The following is a 13,085-nucleotide window of genomic DNA, read 5'->3' on the forward strand; positions in this document are numbered from 1 at the left end:
TGTTGTTGTATACGTTTCATCAAATCTGGTACTCTGTGCCGTTCACGAATGCGGTCGTATGTCTTTTGTATACCGGGGTGTCCTACTAAATCGTGATTTTCTTTCAATAATTCGTCTATTTCTTCATCGCTATATGTTTGAATTGGTTCCCATGCAAAATTTAATTCTTTTACGGTGTCGTTCAGGAATAGTAAAATTTGTTTGATCGCGTTCTTTTCGGTCTCTGTGAAACTGTCGTCGCCTATACCTATCTTTTCGTTTATATGAATAATTTCGTTTAATTTAGTTAACCATTCGATTCTGTCGTAATTTCCTAGCTCTGCTTTGGATAATTGATAGAATGATTTACGGTTCGGAGTCATTTTGAGAATTTTGGGTAACGCGTCGGTAGATTTTTCCCAATCGTGATATTTTTTATCGAGTTCTATGTTCAAATTTTCGCGTCGTCTGGTCAGAACATGTATTCTAGATAGTGCGTCGGCTGCAGTATTATCTTTTCCTTTCGTGTATTCTATGTCGTATTCGTATTCTTCTAGTTTTAATCGCCATCTCATCAAGCGTGATGAGGGGTCTTTGCAATTCTGTAACCATTTTAGTGCTTGGTGATCGGTTCGGATGAGGAATTTCCGTCCTAACAGATATTGTCGGAGGCGTTTCACGGCCCATACTATTGCTAAAAGTTCTTTTTCTGTAGTGGAATAGTTTCGTTCCGGTGGGTTTAGAGTTCGCGAGATATAACAACATGGATGTCCGTCCTGTGATAAGATTGCACCTATACCTTCGTTACTGGCGTCAGTCGTTAATGTGAATGGTTTCGCAAAGTCTGGGAATTTTAGAACGGGTGATGAACAGAGTTTGTTTTTTAATGTCTGGAATGCTTCCTGGGTTTTATCTGTCCAATGAAATGGTGTCTCCTTTTTTGTAAGTTCGGTCAATGGTTTCGCGATCTTAGAAAAGTTTCTGATGAACTTACGGTAATAACCTGCTAGTTCTAAGAACGATTTGATGTCTGTGGGATTACGTGGCTGTTTGAAATTGCTAACGGCTTCTAATTTTTTGGGATTTGGCTTTACACCTTCGGCGGTTATTATATGTCCAAGATATTCTAATTCTGGTTTGAGAAATTCGCATTTGTCCGGCTGTATTTTGAGTTCGAGTTCGCGTAGGCGTTGCAATACTATCGCGAGGTTGCTATTGTGCTCTTCAATCGACTGTCCGAATATTATAATGTCGTCTAAATATACGAAGCAATATTTATTTATGAGTCCTCTTAGCGCGGTATCCATCATGCGTTGAAATGTTGCAGGTGCATTCTTTAAACCGAATGGCATCCTATTGTAATGATAGTGTCCTTGTGGTGTGGAGAATGCTGTGTACTTTTTAGAGTCTATGTCCATTGGGATTTGGTGGAATCCGGAGGATAAATCGAGGGCTGAGAAGAATTTTGCGTTGCCTAGTTGGGATAGTATGTCGTCTATGTCAGGTAATGGATATGCGTCCTGGTCAGTTAGTTCGTTTATTTTTCTGAAGTCTATTACAATTCGCCATTTCTGTTTCCCTGAGGCGTCTGCCTTTTTTGGTACTACCCAGACTGGTGAATTGTAAGGAGAATCAGATGGTTCTATAATGTTCTTTTGTAGCATTTCGTCCATTTGTCGTTTGATTTCTTCTTTATGGCATTCAGGCGGTCGGTGAGATTTTGTGTTAATGATTTTATTTTCTTTTAACGTTATTATGTGTTTAGCAAGATTAGTGCATGGTAATAAGTCGGTCTCTAGATTGAATACGTCGAGGTAGAACAGCAATATCTTTTCGATTGGTTCACGGAGGGTTTTCTCTATATGCGAAAGTCTAACTAAATCTTTAAACGTGGAGACTTGATCATACGTATTTGAATTTTCGATAAAATTAGTCATTTTGGCTGGGCACTCACCACCATTGATAAAGCATATCGTTGTCGGTTTTCCTTCCAGGTAGACTGTTTTTGACACTGCTTGTTTTGGAGGTACGTCGTTTTCCTGTTGCAATAAAAGTATATTATTGTCAAGTTTTAATTGTTGATTCGAGAGTTCAAATTTGAATTTAGATAGAGCTGGCAAACCGAGTATGCCGTCTTCTATAATTGGAAAGTTGTCTTCTACCACAAAAAATTCTAGAGTTTTGCCAAATAGTTTTATCAAAGCGTGTTCGTTGGTTTTAAATTTAGAGTGTCCCATCGAGAATTTCCGTTCTTTTGTTATTCTTGGTCGTAATACGCATCTTCGCTTGAGTATATTAATTCCTGCTCCGCTGTCAATGAGGAATTTATGTCGCTGTCTATTGGTTCCTCTATTTCTTCCTTGTGTGTCTCGAGATTGTGGACTGCTGGTGGTCTCGGAAATTGGCTGGGTGTTCGAAAATTTTTACATTGACTGGAGACATGTCCGATTTGGTTGCATTTGAAGCATTTTAATTGTGTCCTTTGGGCAAGTGGTATTTGTTCGGTTTGTCGGAAGCTTCTTGGCATTGGATTGGGTGTTGGAGTTGGTTTTTTAGTGATCGGATTAGGATTATTGGTTGTTAGTCGTTGCTGCTCAGGAAGTCGTAATCGTTCTATTGGTTTTGGTCGTCGATTTCGATCTTCCCTGAAGAATCGCTCGATGTCGGTGGCTTTCTTTTCGGCTTCAAGGATATTGTATGGTGGATTGGCGAGTAGTAATTGTCCTATTTCGCCTTTCAGGCCTCGGATAAAATCGATCACGGAGTCTTTTAAAATCCTGTCGTTCATAGCTCGTCTAGTAATTTCGTCACGGTATTCGTTCGTTATACTGTATTGTAACTTATTGAGCGCTCTGCGGAACCTGATGATATAATTTTGCACACTTTCGTCGTGACGCTGTCTCGTTTCGCGTAGCTGGTCTTGATGTTCTCTAACAGAGTCTTGGGTGGCTACGTTTCGTCTTAGGGCATCGTACAGGTGTCCGTATTCGTATATCGGTATATTGCAGATGGCCATTGCGGCTTTACCCGCGATTTTCCCGATTTTGATCATTTTTAATAGTAGCGTGGGTTCGCTACACATGGCTCGTAATTCGCGTACTTCGCGTATGAATTCTTCTACTCCGATATTGTCTTCGCCGTTTAATTGCGGAATACATACTATCGCGTCTTTGGCCCGTAAGCTCGGAGAGGCGAATTGCGGTGGACGGTCTTCGTAAGAGGGATGGTTGCCTTCTTCTGTTCGAATTGGAACGCATGGTGGGGAAGTTCTATCTCTCGCGGCAACAGATTCGTCCATAGTAATAAGGGAGCCTAGTTCTGTAGTAGCGTCGCGTCCTATTTTTATTTTAGAGATATTTTTGCCTAATAGTTCTATTTCCGCTGCACGCTTCTTATTTTCACTGTCGGCCGTCCGTTGTGTCTCTTCTACACGTTGCGCAAGAATTTCAATTTGTTTTTGTATCACGTCGAGTATGGCACGAATCGAATTGTCCGTACCTCCGTTTGTAGAAACGGTTTCAATAGTTTCGACTTTGTCTTTTCGTGATGTGGGTATGATTCTAATTGAGCTTATTGAGTCTGAACTACTGTTGCTATTTGGACTCGAAGCGCTTGAGAAACTGGGTTTTCTCACACGGTATCGTGAAAATGAATCCAGACTTTTCAGCTTACCGTAGTAGCTCTGACCGTTGAGGAGTCTCAGGGATGTTTCCTCTCTGGCTGGTTCTAGATTCCGAATATTATTCGTAGGCTTGCTCTGCGCTGACCGTAGTCCTCTCGTCTAGTTTCACCGTAGTGGAACGTTGAATGTGCTGCAGGGCTTCGTAGTAGCAAAGATTCGCACTGGGTCCGTTGATCCTTCGATCTTCAATGATGCGCGTACGCCGAAATCGTAATTTCGTTTGCACTGAAGTGAATAGATCCTGGCACGGATCGCCAAAAATGTCGTGTAAAATTAAGGTAAAAATAAGGAACTTGTTAATTTCCGAAAAGGAGATTAAGTTCTTTTTATTTTTTTTACTCAATTTATACAATTTTTTCGGTTCGCGATGATACACTTTCGATACTTGGATTAGTTAAGAATTTTTTTATTAGACTGACTGGATGATTTTGAAGGGAGCATTTATATTCTTCCATTCGTTGGAGTGGGAGAAGGTTTTGTTTATACTTAGTGTAAAATTCGGAGAACGGCTGGAGTGATCGAATGCCACTCAGGCGGCTGAGAACGGGTGCTGACCGGACGGTCACACGCGATAAGGCGTTCGGAATTTCGGTTTGTTATATACAGTTGCTCGAATTTCGTCTGTGACACTCTCGTCGATACATTGTATATGATCCGGCGGGCAGATAAGACGATCTGCCTGCGACGTTGTAGGACCGCGAGCGACGGTTAGAAAATACAGCCTGTGGTAAGCCTCGTGGCGTAACACAAATCTTTTGACACTTCGTGAACAAAAGGACTGTCATAAACACCATTTTTGGTATTACTACCCGATTCTAGAAACTGAAATATTTTACGTCACGTAACGCGGTCGAGGTCGCGATAGGCAAATTGACAAACCTGTCAGTCCCTATGCCCATTAACATCGTTTCTCCGTCTGTCTGTTGTACATCCAGCCTCAATTACAATTTATCCCCGTCACGGAGCGCTATCACCAGCCATAGCAAATTGTCCCTGAGCTTTCTTATCAATCGGAGAACGATTACCGCTTATCGTTGACCTCGACCGCCGACCACGACGTTCAAAGTTTCCGTCTAGATTTACAAATCGACCACAACCAACGAAATTTCATTTGTTCCCTATCGATAGATTGTTTCGTAACCATTCTCGAGCAATTTCTTCGAATATCGAGGAGATGCGATGCGTTTCGCTTGCCACGCCGCGACTAACCGTTCTCGATCAATATTTGCGCGAGAAAACGGTCAGTCGTCGATAAGGCAAGTAAAGACGAAAGTGTGAATTGAGATAGCGAATCTGTGAAAAGCGAAATCGGAGCAACTGCCGATGTCTATGGAGATGTAAGTGAAAGTTGAACTTTTCGAGGAAAACAAGAAGAATTATTGGAAGTAAACTGTAAATTTATATTTCTATGAATAGAACCATAGAAATGGAATTCAGATGGAGATTCTTTTCGCTCTTGAGACATTGTATATGTCGGAGTCAGGTTGGAATTTTGGAGCGTTCAATGAACCTTTACTTACTTTACCATCGCGGGTGTAGCTAATGTTTATTGGTACAAATGTGGACTTGTGACTCTGGTCTAAGACTCGATAACGCATCCACGGTCAACAGGTTAGTAGGCTTGTTTCTTCGTCCAAGTCTAAGATGTAATGGTTACCCAGCAAGACGTTAGTTAACTCGTACAAGAGCGCGTACCGGTGAGAAAGTGACTTTCCGTCACGGTGGCGCTGTCAATGAAAACTATGATGGGTGTGTCTAAGAGAAGGACATTCTCGGATTAGTGGAGAGATGTCTTCATTTGAAAACTGAGGGAAATTGACGCTGCTGTTAATTGGTCAATTTGGAACAAAGACTGCTTGTCCGTTCGAAGAAGAAGAAGTTAACAAAATCCTAAGGTTTAAAGCGGGTCCTCAGGCTAGCTGAACTTATGCTGCGCACATGCATCGACATCTGGTAATCATTTTGCCCGAGGAAACCGTTGGAACCTTTTTTTTTTTTTACTGTCGAGTACCTCTACAACTGACTGTCGCCTTGAGCTCAAGCTCATTGTCACAAATCTCAAATAAATACAATTGGGTAGAATAACGGCAAATAGTTTAATTACAATTTTTATGGATTTTCCCGAAATTTCGGAGGGGCAGCCCTGGTGTTCTCTCATCTCCGACATGTATAAAGAATATTTTATTCCGAATAGTTAGTTGTTTTTGTGGTGGATAGTATAGAGGATTAATAAAGTGGGAACAAGAGATTCCTGTTGCAACCCGTCAAATATATTTGAAATAATTAAATAAGTTAATAAATATATGACGTAGAATGGTCACAAGCAGGGCTGTGAGCGTTCGGTGGATCTTCCTTGGAGTTGGCCATCGTCGCGGAGGCGCGCGCGGATACGGTTTTCTCACGCGCGAATGAATACTCCCGACGCGGCAATCAATAGCAGCGGTGTATATCTCGTAGTGTGAACGCCGCGGGTCTTAGGTCTGGTAACGAATCCGCGGTCAACGGGAGGAGAGATAGACTGACACTGACTCGAACGTGTACTACTCGCGGATCAAGCGGTGTTGGTCCCTTCGTCGATGAGATCTCCCGGAGGAATGAATGTTCGTCCCAATGTCACCACCGAAACAACCTCTGGTAGTGTGTCTAGGTATGCCAGCTCCTCCGATCGGCGTCGCTGTCGATTGGTCGATTTGGGATAAAAGCTGCCTGTCCGTTTGCAAAAATCTTAATTGCCGAAAAAAACCCCGGTTTTATAGCGGGTCTCCGGGCTGGCTGAACTTGTGCTGTGTACGTGCCTCCACGTCTGGTATTCATTGTCCGAAGGGACCGTTGGAATGTTTTACTATCAAATACCTCTATGGGTGTTTCTTTTAATGAGGGTCATACTGTAACTTCGCGCCTTTGTTGGACGGAACGCCCGTCCCGTTGAGCGCGGCTACGTTCGGCGGCTGATGGTCGCCTTGAGCCCAAGTTTATTATCGTAAGTCGCAAGCAGGTAGGATTGGGTCGAGTGACGACAAATCGTTTAGTTATAACTGTAAGCTTTAATTACAAGTTTATGGGGTTTTTCCGAGGCTCCAGGAGGAAGGCTCCGGTGTCCTTTAATCTCCGACATATAAATACTGTCGAGAGACGCTCATACAAACGTATTCGCAATGACAGTGTATGATCGCTCGCAGATAACTCGATAACTCGTATAACTCCGTTAATAACTGTTAATAACTGATTCGCTCGCGATCGCGTCCGTTTATTTATACTGGTTGGGGAGAGTCGAAAAATTCAAATTCGCCTTTGTTCTACGGTTGCACGTAGCGGTGACATTGTTTTGCCCGGAGTTTATTTATCGTTACATTTCATGCGTCAAGGCTGTGTCAATGTTCCGAGTCAAAACAACAACATGAGTCGCTCCCGATTCGCATCGTCCTCTGACTCATGTGCCGTTACATCACCCCCTTCCAGTGATAACGTTTCTATTAGGTTATGTTCAAAAAATTATTTACACTGTTTTTCCTTGGTAGTCGCTATTTTAAAAGTTAAATACATACTTTCGATATATACGATACATCCTGTGTCCGACAATTTACGACTCTCAACCGAAACCTGCCTGAAACCAATCGGGAATACGGACTCTTCGCCCAGACCGCCTAACGGACCTATTCCTGGTGTTTTCTTCCGTCGTTCGATTATTATTATTTGCACCGCTTTCGTCGCGGGCGTTCGTTTGTCCTACCGGAATACGTATGTTACGAGTTTCGGCCGTTTTTTTCTCTAACTCGTCCGGTACTATACACGCGGGTTTTAATCGGTCTATGGAAACCGTTACGTCGCGATTATTTACTTTTATAATATAATCTTTTTCATCCCTTTTTACAACTTTATGTTAAGGAAATTCGAGGATTTGGAAATACAAATAATTGACTATATTTCACACACAACAGCTACACATCTATATTACACTCTGAAGAACGTCTTGCACGTACGCTTGTCGCCAACCGACTATCCAGAATCTTCTAACGGCAGTCTTTTGTCTCAACTAAGACCTGGACGCCCTCTGACCCTTACACACACACTCTTATGTACAGTGTAAATGTATCACTTCCCTAACACTTTAAACGGCCCGTCGTACTGCGGCTGTAAAGGGCCTCCTATCGCGTCATGGCGCAAGAAAACATACGGCGATGATTTTAGATCTTTAAAAACGAAAATTTTCTTTTGGCCATGACGCGTAACCGGGTATGGCCTGACTTTCTCCATCCGCTCTCTTAGCAGGTTCGCGAATTCGAAGTTGGCCCGCTGATTAGTAAACAGAACTTCGCCGGCAATCGTATACCGGTGCCGTAGATCATTTCGGCCGCCGTTGCGTTAAGGCGCTCCTGTATCGCGGATATAATCGGCGAATTGTACGATCGGCAGAATTTTGACCCAGTTGCTCGTGTCGTGGCACTTGATCGCCGCTTTAAGCTGTCTATATAAGCGTTGTACCATCCCATTAGACGCGGGATGATAGGCCGACGTGCGTAGGTAGGTTACGCCGAGCAACCGGCATAACTCTTCAAACAGACGCGATTCGAATTGGCGTCCTTGGTCAGTTGTTATTTTTAAGAGAACGCCGAAACGAGAAATCCAATTTGAAAGGAGGGCCGAGGCAACGGTTGGCGCTTCCATGTCAGCGATGGGAATGGCTTCGGGCCAATGCGAAAAACGATCGATACACGTTATACAATATTGATAGCCCTCCGAATACTGCATTACGATAATGTCTACGTGTGCTGCAAATACGTACCTGGTGATTTTACTGCGTTGGCACGGTATGCATTGTCGCGTCCACGTACGGCAATCTTTGTTTACGGACGGCCAGACAAAGCGCGTTGTGGCCAGTTCTTGCGTGGCTCGTATCCCCGGATGGAAAAGTCCGGCTAACGACTGAAATACGTTGCGTCGCAACGGTTTCGGTACGAACGGCCGCAAGGTTCTGGTCGAAATGCTGCAAAATATTTCCACATTCTTTTCGGGAAAACGAATCTTCTCTAGTCGCAGTGCGCGAGAGTCAGAGTTGAGGATTTGGCGTAGTTCATTGTCGCTTTCTTGTGCTGATGCTAACGTTCGGTGATCTACCGAGTTTTCAGTTGTCCCGATGCGAGCTCCGCAGAGAGGACTTGCTTATGTAAGTCTATGGGGGCTGGTAAACCCACGTTCCCGCAGTCTGGGAGGATCATCGGGACCAGCGGCCCGCTTACGTGAGTCCTCTCTGTACACCGCAGGGAAGGTCGCCGGGAGTGTAAGCGAGAGGCTCGTTTATGCTCTCTGTATGAAAGCTAGGGGTGGGTGTGTCTAAGGACACGGGACTATCGGATTTGTTGATGACAATTTTGGTTAAGGAAGTGAGGGCAGTAGACACCATCTCCGATTGGATAATAGGACGGTTGGTGGACCAGGAAGGGTTTTAGCCGCCCTCGCGAGAAAGTTGCCAACAGAACATACCAGATGTGGAGAAAACCAACTTTCTAAGCTAACACGTGGTAGACAATAAACGTAAAGGGAAATTTAAGACAGGAAATACTCGCTTGGTCCGAAGGGCCTTAACTATAAAAATGCCAAGGCCCCCTGGTGGGCACTTAAGACTATTGAGGGTGCGCGCCAAGGATATGCAGACATCTGGGTGCCATCCTGTCCGTGGTGTGTCGCCTGGTCTCTGATATGAATTGACGTTACACTGTCGTCGTTTGCCGCGTTTACAGCCGTTTCCCGGCTTCCAGTTGCACGGTGAGTTGCATTTTCTCGCGCGTTCCCGAAACGTAGCGTGGTAAAAACTAAACCATCTTGTCGCAGCGTGTTTCAGGATCTCGAACGGCGGCGGTATCTCGTACGAGAGCGTGATCGTGGTCGCGGTCGTCGACGATTATCCATGGGCAGCGCGTTCATTTGCGCTTGCATCTGGATCGTCTGCTCTCTCAACGCGCTGATGGCAGCAGCGGTAGAATCACTAGCTCCGACGTTTTGTGCAGGTGGATTAGATACCGCAGTCATTCGGTCTGTGCTGACCGCGACAACCTGTCCTGGTTCCGAGTGTATTTCGTAAATCCTGCCGGCGATCCGGGTCAGCGTTTCGGGGCTCTTATCCTGCACGGCGGCCAGAATATGCTGCACGTGAACCGGCAGCCGGCCTTCCCAGATGGTAAGGATGAAGTCATCGGACGTTACGGGAGTGGCGAGGAATTTTATTTCGCTCACGTCGAATTCACATTTCGCGATATATATTACAACCCCGTACTCGTTAAGGCGTTTAAACAAAATCCGCCAGTATTCGCGGTGTTGTTCTTCGTTTTCGGATGCGATTAAAAACTCGTCTATGTATGCGTAGACGAAATCAAAGCCTCTCGTGATTTCGTCTACGAATCTCTGACACGTTTCTCTGACGTCATGTTGGTCGCTTCGAAAATGCCAAAAGATGTTGTGATCGCGGTTTTTTCTACGTCCTCCGGCGCGATTGGAATTTGATGGTAAGCGTCAACGAGATCGATTTTAGAAAAGATACGCCTACCATACAGATTCTGCGCGAAGTCCTCTATGTACGGCGGTGTGTATCTATCCGGAGTGGTGCGGGCCCGATAGTCGCCACAAGGTCGAATCCATCCGTCCTTCTTTAGAACGATGTGCAAGGGTGATGCCCATGGACCTCTCGATGGCTGCATCGCGCCTTGCTCTATCATGACTTCGAATTTCGCCTTCGCGGCGAATTGAGCCGGCCAGATTGAGTCGATCGGGGACGAGGCGGTGTAGTTTGGCGTGACGGGGGGGGGGTCCCCGCGTCGCCCTGATATGGTGTTGCACACCGTGTCGTAGAAAACTTCTCCGGAAAACGGGCGGTTTCGTCAAATCAGGGAATTCCGTCAGTAGATTGGGATACGATGATTCTCCGTCGATGGTCTTGATTGACGCTATGTCGCTGGTGGCGGCGAATCCCTTTGTCGACAGTCATGTAATCGTATTAAGGAACCGTTTGTTTCGTGGGTCTACGAGCAACTCATAATGACTCAGGAAGACAAAACCGATGATGGGCGTTTGCACATCGGCAACGACAAAACGGCACTTGAAAGATCGACGTAGTGATAGGTTGAGGGACACGGTGATGGTGCCATCCTAACCCCAACCTAACCGTCGCAATCCCCGTTCCGTTGGCCGCAAACAATTCATAGTCGCCCTTGTTCGCGGATCCGCGTATCTTGTTACGCGGATACACGCATGTGTCGGCACCAGTGTCCACTAAAAATGAGATTTTCGTCCTCTTCGGTTCGTGTCATCTACTGCGGTCAGAATACGCCTGATGCGAACGGATAGTCGATTCCTCCACACTGTGAGGATGAAATCGTCCGGCGTGGAGGGGTTAGCAAGTTTTCTCAGATGGTGATAAAATTCAGATGACTTCCTATCCCCCATCTCTTCGCTTTCCACCAACTTCTTCAACCTTGCACTGTCCGTATCCGTTAGAATACGAATAAGTTCGCCTTTTAACTCCGCGTACCGTCCCGTGGTTGTAGGATCCGTCATGACGCCCTCAATTTGTTGTAGAAGTCGACCGTCGAGACATTTTCCAAGAGTCGCGAATCTTATCTTGTCCGACGAGATGTCCGCCGTGCGAAGTTGCGTCTCTAATAAGGCGAACCACACGGTGATGTTTGAAGGTAGCAGAGGAGACATAGTGATTGCTACACTAGCTGTGACTTTGCTATCTTCGTTAGCGGTTGCCATTTCTTCGTTCCAAATCACGTCGGATGTCACCAATTTGTGGCGGAATTGTAGAGGATTGATGAAACGGCAACGAGAACTTACTGTTGCAACCTGTCAAATATATTTGAAATGAATTAAATAAATTATAAATAAATATAGATAATGTCCAAAGTCGCTGGTACAAACGCATTCTCAAAGACAGTGTATAATCGTTCGCAGATAACTCGTAGATATTAATCGATAACTGGTATAATTCGTATAACTCGTATAATTATCGCTTCGCTGGCGATCGTGTCCGTTTATTTATACTGGTTGAGGGAGAGCCGAAAAATTCGAATCCGTCTTTGTTCGATGGTTGCACGTAACGGCGGCATTGTTTTACCCGGAGTCTATTTATTCTTATATTACGTGTGTCCTAACGATCTTGATACTCCGAGGCAAAACAACAACATGATTTGAATTGTCCTCTGACTTATGTGCCGCTGCAGATCAAACTTGGATGGAATAGCTTGTACTCGTGCATCTCCTTGTTAGGGAAGTGATACATTTATACTGTACATGAGAGTGTGTGTGTAAGGGTTAGAGGGCGTCAAGGTCTTAGTGGAGACAAAAGACTGTTGCCAGATGTTAGAAGAATCGAGGATAGTCGGTTGGCGACCAGCGTGCGTGCAAGACGTTCTTCAGAGAGTAATATAGTTGTATAACTGTTGTGTGGGAAATATAGTCAATTATTTGTATTCCCAAATCCTCGAATTTCCTTAACATGGTAGCAGAGCGTGGTTACTAGTTTTGCAAGATATTTAGTGCGTGGTTACGATCTTGCGAGTGAGTTTTCAGTAAAGAAAAAAAAACTTTCAGAGGAAAAATATACTTCGAACACGTAGGAACGCTTGAGTAAGAAAAGAAAAAAAAGAAGAATCAATTAAAATGGAGAGATCGGAAATCATGATACCTATATTCGATGGCGAGGATTATGGAATGTGGAAGCAAAGAATCACGATGTTTCTCAAATATAAGGAATGCGAGGCTGTTACAACTAGAATGAAGAACGAAAGAGACGATGAAGACTGGGACAAAAAGGACTTGAAGGCGATAAATATAATTTGTAGTGCAATAAAGAACAGACAATTGGAGTATGTTAGGGATGGAAAAACGGCGTATGATATAATAAAATTGTTCGATGAAATGTACCTGAAATAGTCGACGGCACTGCAGATCGTATGCAGAAGGAGATTGGAAAACATAAGACTGGAGAACTACAGTGATTCAGCATCATTCTTTAACGATTTCGAAAAATTAATAAACGAATTAAAAAGTGCGGGCGCACAAGTAAGTGAGAGGGAAAAGCTGAATTACATGCTGAATACGTTACCCGAAGAATACAGCTACATAGCGGACATAATAGACGCATTGAAAGAAGAGAATCAAACGGTAGCGTATGTGAAAAATAAAATAGAAATAGCAGAGAAGAAAAATAAATCCAATCGAGGAGAAAGGCAAACCAACGCCTTTTCTGCAAAAAAGGAAGGATGCTTCAGATGTGGAAGATTAGGACACTTTGCAAGATATTGTCAAAATGGCGTCCAAGCGGGAAGCAGTAACGGCTATTGGCATGGGCCAACACGTGGTCGAAACAGAGGAAGAGGGAACAAAGGCAATACGAGCAGAGGACGTGGAAACTTTCATCGTCAATGAA

The 13,085-nt window shown here is 44.4% G+C and overlaps 1 protein-coding gene across 1 annotated transcript; it reads right to left on the minus strand.

Moving 5' to 3' along the window:
• Positions 1-10,924: 10,924 nt before the first annotated feature.
• Positions 10,925-11,696, minus strand: LOC117238374. The gene is made up of 2 exons (XM_033503225.1): positions 11,576-11,696; positions 10,925-11,500 (listed from the first exon to the last, which is right to left on the minus strand). Exon 2 carries the CDS (start codon positions 11,408-11,410, stop codon positions 10,925-10,927), a length of 486 nt encoding a protein of 161 aa, XP_033359116.1. The 5' UTR covers positions 11,411-11,500; positions 11,576-11,696.
• Positions 11,697-13,085: the final 1,389 nt, after the last annotated feature.

The sequence above is a fragment of the Bombus vosnesenskii genome, unplaced genomic scaffold, assembly GCF_011952255.1.
Source record: "Bombus vosnesenskii isolate JDL3184/JDL3185 unplaced genomic scaffold, Bvos_JDL3184-5_v1.1 scf7180000013482, whole genome shotgun sequence".
NCBI lineage: Eukaryota > Metazoa > Arthropoda > Insecta > Hymenoptera > Apidae > Bombus > Bombus vosnesenskii.

Excerpts from the sequence above, each read along its gene's own strand:
- LOC117238374 (XM_033503225.1), bottom strand. The coding sequence starts at position 11,410 with ATGGCAACCGCTAACGAAGATAGCAAAGTCACAGCTAGTGTAGCAATC.